Raw genomic sequence first — 8,129 nt, 5'->3', positions numbered from 1 at the left:
TGGCATCAAAACCTTCATGGACCCTTAGTGGGGAATGGTCTACCTGTGACATTTTTGTCACATAACAAGTTTCTTTTTATCTCCTGTAAACACTTTAAAATGTGTATACAGAAGTTATTACACTCTGTATAAACTTTTTATACTCCATTGTAAGAGATTGTCAATGATAGAAACATGCATTTGGTGCAGCACTTAGCAGCAGCATAAACAAAAGGTGGCTCTCAAACTTTCAGGTCTCTAGGTTAGTTGGGAGAGACCAGGGAGAAAATGAAGAGGGAAGTACTCTTGGATAATGCTGAGAAAAGTGACAGGCAACTTATAACAGTGATCAAAATATAAACATATGCCTTGGTATAGTTATAACAGAGTTAAAATAAGTATTGAATCTAAAGTAGTTGATGTAAATATTTTTTTGGCTTTGGGCTAGAGTGAAGTACAGAATAACAGCAGTTAGAGGAGCAGCTATGGCTCACACACTTAGCACTCAGGGTATCAAAATAAACAAATGCATTTCTCTTTTTAAAAGTTTATGAAAGAAAGTATATTTTTCAGTTATCATTTTCCTTGACTACACATTCAATACAGTCTTCATTTTTGATCATGACAGATTTTTTGCCACAGAAGTTTCTGTATTTTTCTGCAATATGTCTTTTTTTAAATAAGTGTGACTAAGTACATACAAATTCCTTGGTTCATTTAGTTACCAAGAAAGTAGTTCATACATATGTTACAATCTTCTTAAGAGGTATTTGTATCTGTAAAACATAGTTTTACACTTGTTAAATTATTTACATAGAATACAATTTACATATATTAAGTATAGTTACATCTTTGATTGTCTGTACAATTATTTACATTTTTGTACATTTTTCGTTGTGCATTATTGCTAAGTAATATTTGGCTCCTTATAACGATCCAATATACAAATAAAGTGGCACACTTTCTGTACAAATAGTATAAAATTAAAAACTCTCATTTTTATAAATAATATATATGTATGTTTATGAATATATATATGTGTTATGAAGAAATGATGTAAATGCATTTACAAGCACAAAACTGCATTATGCAGTCCATAAATTAAATGAAATCTGAATTGATAATATAAATAGTACTATATGATTAAAGTAATGGTGTAGTGATTCCCCTCAGACAAAATGGGGACCTGTCGTCCTTAACTCCGGGCATTTAACTACACCTTTGCCAACACCTCTTCAGTTAAAAGTGATAAAATAAACTGGGCATACTATTTGATCTAAACCTAATGCCATAACTATTCATTTAATTTCATATAAAATTTAAGTAGGTTTATTTAATATGATTTTTATTAAAATATAATCATATAACATAATTTTTCTAAGAAATCCTTTTTATTTTTAAACATTTCTGACATTACTTACAACCATGCTAAAATTGAAAGTGTTAGCGAATAAAGCAACATTCGGAAACTTGATTAACAAGCTCTTAGAAAATGTATTTGACTTCTTTCTATATTTCAAAATACCGGAAAGTATGAAAATAGTTTCTTAATACAAGTGCTTAAACTAGTGCAACAAATTTCTCTAGAATAACCACTTGTGTTGAGTTCTTTTTCATACAAAACTGTATATATTAATCATTGGTTTGTTTTTATAAAGACTGGTAACATTATGGCTGCAACTAATTGTATCTCTTAAGAGGCCAGTAGTGTAGATGTTTTAAATGACCCTGGAGTTAGAAATACATACACTTAAGGTTTGTGAGGTACACACTAATTGTGAATTGTGCAGGTACATTAATTTATACTTGTTTGTTGAATGTCCTATGGACAATGGTAACATGATATATAAATGATAGGTTAAGAAGCATTTTTGTCTGTGGAATCACGCTCAGAGCTTGAATCCCTCCGACGACTCTGGCGAGACTTGCTACTGCATTCCCTTTCCATTGTACCTGAAGAGGCAACAACAAATTTTGTTTCAGCAAATTATACTTTCCAAAAGATATTTCTTTTAAAATTATAGCTGATAGATGCACAGAGTTGTAAGTGATTATTTACTTCTTCAGAATGAAAATAAGATCTTAAAAACAAAAGATGATAATTACAGCTATCATAGTACCATTCCAGAGAACTACATACAGTAGTTCTGTGGTAGTCTTTTAGAAAGATCACACCATAGAGTCTGCACTTGCAGTAGGAGTGAAGTAGATACTGCTACGAGGCTACAGCCGAAGGAATAACTTACTGAATTTTGCCATTGTCTGTCAGGAAGGTAACATGAGAATAGGCTGAAATGTATACATCACAGAATAGAATAAATTTGACATTATCGATAATAAGTGTAGTTACTGCTTGTAATATTACCTACAGCTGTATGCTTGTTAATATTTGTGATTTAGCAATGTGTTAATCTGAAGATATAGTATGTAAGAAGGTGGTGTACACATTGATCTCAGTATGCTAAAGGTTGGGCAGGAAACTATCCCTAACTTTGAAGGTTAATTATTTTTTTAAAAATGCAATGTAGAACAAAATTGTATTTTGGTATCAGTAGGATACAAATTGAAATTAATTTCATGAGGCTTTAAACAACAAGTCTTTCAAGAGACTTCTCTCATTGTTAATATACTGGTGTTCTGCAAAACTTTGTGAAGCTTCTGTAGTGCAATGCAGCCTACTTCAAGACTTATTCCATGCTTCAAGGTTCACAGGGTTGTGGATTAATGTTCATACACCTTAATCTTGAGATAAACCAATAAAAACCAATTACATGGAGTTAAAGACGGCAAGTACACAGGCTGTAGAGTGTCCCCATTCCAGGAGATCAAGTATCCGGGGAAGATTTCCCTCAAAACAGCCATCGAATTTTTAGCAGCGTGGTCCATGTCACTCATGTGGCTGAAAGACAGAAGTTCCAAATCTATTTGTTGATGCTGTAGTTCAAAAAATTGTTGGATCATGGTGACATTGCTCAGAATTGATGATAACAGCACGGTCGTTCTCCTCAAAACAGTAAGGCCCGATTATGCTTTCACTGTGTTCCATGGAAGTTCTTCACCAGTAAAAAAATTGATTTCCAGTCAGGAACAGAGTTTTGAGGGGGTGTATTTGATAACGAGTATGCACCATATGCTGTACTGCAACAGTAGACTAGTTTTGGGAAAAGTGCATTTCAACAGCAATAGTGCTCTTTTGACCAAGCCACGTTTACAACTGACAGTGGCACCAGTTGGAACTTCCACTGCACTGCATCGATAGAGCCCATACTCATCCTTCCTATCCTCCCTCCCTTCACAAATTCGCCTTGAAAGAAGGGATACTTCCATGACCCACCCTGTACTTTGTAACCATATTTATTTTAATTAATTCTGAAAAGTATTCAATTAACAGCCTTTCAATTGTTGAAGAATAAAATCAATGTTGTGTAGTGATAAATTGGGGTAATAGTATTACCATCAAAATACCCTAAGGCACAGCAGTCAAGAACACAGCATTTTAGGCAGTTTGTTGAATTATGCCAATGTGAGTTCTACCAGAAAACTAGCTATTTTCATTTCTCCTTTCTTCATAAATAGAATTAGTGTTGTATGGGGAAACAAAGTCAGAAATTCAGTGCACAGTGAAGAGTTACATTACAGATCTATTAATGATTGCTCAGTTTTTCTGTCAAAGAGGAGAGGAGAGGGCTTAGTGAGCATTATGAAGTTTTTTGAAACTGTGTAAGGGTGCAAGCATGACTGGGGATGGGGTTAGTTCATTGAAAACAGTACATTAATAGAAGCTAGATGCACAGGAGATAGGTAACTGCAGTAGATCGATAATGGAAAAAGCAGCTGTTTTCATACAATACATTTAAAAAATGTTAAATAAAACTGAGAAAAAGAAATGTTTGGACAAAATTATATAGGTTGTGTTGATGTGAAATAAGATACAATGTGGGCCCCATGTGGCATGGGTTTGTGAGCGACCTGTATTCAACTGCACCTAGCCAATTCCTTTTTCCTTTCTGAAGATATGTGGATGACAAGTTATTAATACATCTGTACAAAAACACAGCAGACAAGTGCAAAGGAATTAACTATAGTGAAAAAAAATATTCATTCTTTGACAGCATTGTAGTATATCTAAGTAGACTTCTCACTACTGTCAAGTTTCAACTTCAAGATGTATCAAATATCATGACAGGATACATCAAATATCATGATTACAGTGACAAATGTATGTGTGCATGTTACTGACAGAAGCTTTTTGGTATTAAAGCAAAATATTAATGAACTTTTATAGGTATATTTTAGATATCCAGTTACTTGCTGGGACTTTTTTTATGTTCTTACTATGTGCATACAAGGCAGGAGACTTAACTTGTTTGCCAACCCAGTGACAATTTCAAGGTCAGATGGGAAGTACAGTGCAGTGGAAAGTGGTGTCTAGTAGACTGTACTGGTAGAAAGAACTTTTATAAATGAAAAGGAAAAACGCAGAAAAATGTAACTTTTGTACAGAGCAGCAGGTAGAAGGAAGGAAGGAAGAGAGAGAGAGTTGGAGTATAGAGTATAGTGTCTTGAGGTGGTAAATGAAGCTAATTTGGAATCATCTGGGTAGTCCCAGTGTCTGGCTTATCTGTAGTTGGAGTCCTGTTATTTTATGTTTGCTGGCTTAGGTCACCCTCCAATTAATGGCCTTAAAAAATATAATCATATGTAGCATGTCTCTTTCCCTTGATATTTCATTTCTCCTGTCTCTTTGCCTGTTAATCTTGGCATTATTATTATTATTATTATTATTATTATTATTATATTATTTCCTTCTTTTCAGTTCCAGAGCTTGTTTCCTGCAGTTCTCTATAACCTTTACCATTGAAACGACTTTCCCTACATCACATATCCTTACCAATGAAGACAGTGTGATTGTTGAGGAAATGCATTTTTGTTTGGGGGGAGTGGGTTCCAACTCCCCATCCAACCTTCAAAATTTTGGTTACCTAGGATTTTACAAAGTCAGTTAAAGTGAATGCCAGGATAGTTCCTATTCCTACTTGAGCTTGTGATCCATGTCTAATGATTTATTAATAGGGACAGAAAAAAATGGTGTTATTTTTTGATCAAATTTGGTGCTATTTTCTGCCAAATTTGATGTTATTTTTGCCCAGTGTTAGTATTATTGTTTGCCAAATCTAAAAATATTTTTTACTAAATTTAGTTAATTTTTGCCAATTTTGGGAAATATTTTTTCAAATGCCTGTAGAATTTTGTTGCTAATTTTGATATTTTTTTAAGAAATTAGTTTTTTTTTGCTGGTTTCTGTGTTCTTTTGCCAAATTCCCAAGGTTACATTTTCTCCAGTTTTGGTTATTTTTTGCCAGATTCAGTGGTTTTATGCCAAATTAATTTCACTGTCTTTTGTAAATTTTGGTGTGTTTATTGTAAAATTAACTGTTTTTTGTCAATATTGGTGCTGTTTTTGACATCACATCATAGTTCATTATGCAGGAAAGGAACAGTCATTTTAAGATTATACACAAACCTCAGCTTGAAGGGCGAAGAAAAGGCAAAATCCAATTTAAGCATTCAATAAATATCAGTCACGAATATTGGTAAACCTGTCTTTGCAATTTTACATTATTTTTGGGTTATCATTTTGCTGAAAAGCTGCCCCTAGTTATCTATGATGGAATGTGAAATCCTAATCTATCTGTGTTCCTATTTGTTGTATTCTGTCTGTGTAGTTCTATTTATGCTAGGCACACCATATTCTTCTTTGAGATTTTTACTAGTATTTACTTCAAGATGCAGGTAGCTGGCTTATGTAATTAATATTCCAGAAATGTTCTATAACCTTTTTGGATGTAACAGTTTGCAGCAGATTAGGAGGAGTTGGATTAAACTGCCAGAAATAGTGCACTCAGCTGGAAAAAAATTTAAAGACTAAAAGCCCTTGCACTTACTTGGTAGCGGTGTATGGACCTCAACCTTGACGTGAGCTGTAGCAGTGACCTTTGTTGTAACATGTGGCTGTGGTGTTGGTGTTGAGGTTGAACTTTGTGATGAATTATCACTGTTCTGAGAGGAACTCTGTTAAAAAAAAAAAGAAACAATTTTTATAATTCTGACTTCAAATATTATCTGTTCATCAGTGTCACATGGTATTGAAGCAACAGTAAAATGTTTGTTCCCAGTTCAATGCGTGAAATGATACTTGTTCATTTTCTCATAAAAATTGTGAGCTATAAAAACAATCCAAATCATCTCCAAAACAAATTTGTGATGTAAATGGGAACTGTTGTATGAAATATATTAATTAAAAAGTTATTAATTTGAAGTAATCTAATTGGGACAGTATAGTTAATTATCACTGTTTCCCACAGCAGTGGAAAGATTAATGATATTAATTTATTTTTAACATTAAGGTACTGTCTTTCTGTAGTAAAATGTACAGCAACAGTTTTGTTTATAAAATTGCTCATTGCAGTACATTTGTAGCTCTTACAAAGTATAGTGTATCACTCATGGAACAAAAGAATAACTCAAGAAAAATACTTTAACCCTAGTACTCACTCTGGGGTCATAGGTGACCCCAATCATCTTTACTATGGATAAAATAATATTTCTATTTCTTGTAAAAATCCAGAATTGTATGACTTTTACCACACAGTATTGCAGTTCTCTCACAAAAATTTTTAGAGCGCTTGACGCAACATTTAAATCAATAATTAACAAAAACTACTGTTGGGGTCAATTATGACCCCAGATAGATTATATGTAACATTCATAGAATGTATAGATTATCAACTATCAATCTCTTTCTTGAGTATTTTGAGTTGGTAACACTGAATTCAGGTGTTACTCAGAACTAACCTCAAACTGGAAGTTCGTTTGTACGTTTGTTGTTGCAGTGTAATTTCAGCATGGATGGAATACGTTTTGCTCCTGGCTATAGTGTAGAACAAGCTATGGAAGACTTATTTCGTAGCAGTAGTGATTCAGAAGGTAGTGACGCCGAAGATGATGGAACAGAGACACAGGTAGACCAAAGTGATGAAATTTGTTTACATGAATTAGAAGAAAATTATATTCTTGCTGAAAATGATGACAGTGGAGAAGATGAAAGCGCAGTACTGGTAAGCAGGGGTCGGGATATTGCATGGAGTACAAAAGAACCATCAATTTGTAGATTTCCAATCCGCAACATACAACGATTTTCAGCAGGTATTCCTAGTACAGTTAGTGTTAGCTCAGCTGTTGACTGTTTCAGGCAGTTTATTACTAATGAATTGCTGGATATAATAGTTCATTTCACAAATCAACGAGGAAATGAATTGAAAGTGTCTGGAAAATAAGTTGACTGGCGTGATACAGACAGAGGCGAGCTTCTTTCATTTTTAGGCTTGCTCATTCTGTATGGCGTACAGAAGAGCCGGGGGAAACCTATTGACGGATTTTGGGACTCTGAATATGGCACTCCTCTATTCCGTGCTACTATGTCGAGGAGGCGATATCAGGACATTCTGCGTTCACTTCGTTTTGACGACCGCATCACAAGACTTGAAAGGAAAGAGAGGACTGGAAATAAGGCTGAAGCTGTACAGGAAATATTTGATTTGTTTGCCGTGCAATGTCAAACATCATTTATACCTTCCAGCAACATTACTGTTGATGAACATCTTTGCGTATACAGAGGTTGGTGCAGTTTCAAGGTCTACATTCCTTCAAAGCCAGGAAAGTATGGCATCAAGATATGGTGCGCAGTAGACTGTGAACATGGTAATCTGACAAATCTTCAAATGTACACTGGAAGGAGTGGTGATGTGAGAGAAGTGAATCAAGGCAAGAGAGTGGTCTTAGATTTAGTGCATCATCTGGCTGGCAGTGGTAGGAATATTACCACTGACAATTTTTTCACGAGCTATGACCTTGGCCAAGAATTGTAGAAAATGAAGTTGACACTTGTAGGTACTCTACGTTCTACAAGAAAAGAAGTCCCAAAAGAGTTTTTGCCTTCGAAAACTAGGGAAGAATGCACTACCAGATTTGCATACAGTGGTAAAACCCTATTAGTTTTGTACGTTCCAAAAAGAAATAAGGCTGTGCTACTCCTGTCAACACAACATCAATCATTTGAAGTGCCCAAAGAAAACAACTTGAAACGAAAA

The 8,129-nt window shown here is 34.5% G+C and overlaps 1 protein-coding gene across 1 annotated transcript in view; it reads right to left on the bottom strand.

Annotated features, from left to right (window-relative positions):
- Positions 1-555: 555 nt before the first annotated feature.
- The window catches only part of LOC126481688 (protein patched), a 156,650-nt gene continuing 149,076 nt past the window's right edge, over positions 556-8,129 (bottom strand). The window contains exons 22-23 of the mRNA XM_050105629.1: positions 5,925-6,051; positions 556-1,932 (exon numbers count right to left, since the gene is read on the bottom strand). Coding sequence (XP_049961586.1) covers positions 1,838-1,932; positions 5,925-6,051 — 222 coding nt within the window. The 3' untranslated portion in view covers positions 556-1,837. The remainder of the gene's footprint in view (positions 1,933-5,924; positions 6,052-8,129) is intronic.

This window comes from Schistocerca serialis, chromosome 5, assembly GCF_023864345.2.
Source record: "Schistocerca serialis cubense isolate TAMUIC-IGC-003099 chromosome 5, iqSchSeri2.2, whole genome shotgun sequence".
NCBI lineage: Eukaryota > Metazoa > Arthropoda > Insecta > Orthoptera > Acrididae > Schistocerca > Schistocerca serialis.
Note: the sequence above shows the minus strand (reverse complement) of the source record. Positions and strands in the feature narration are given on the sequence as shown.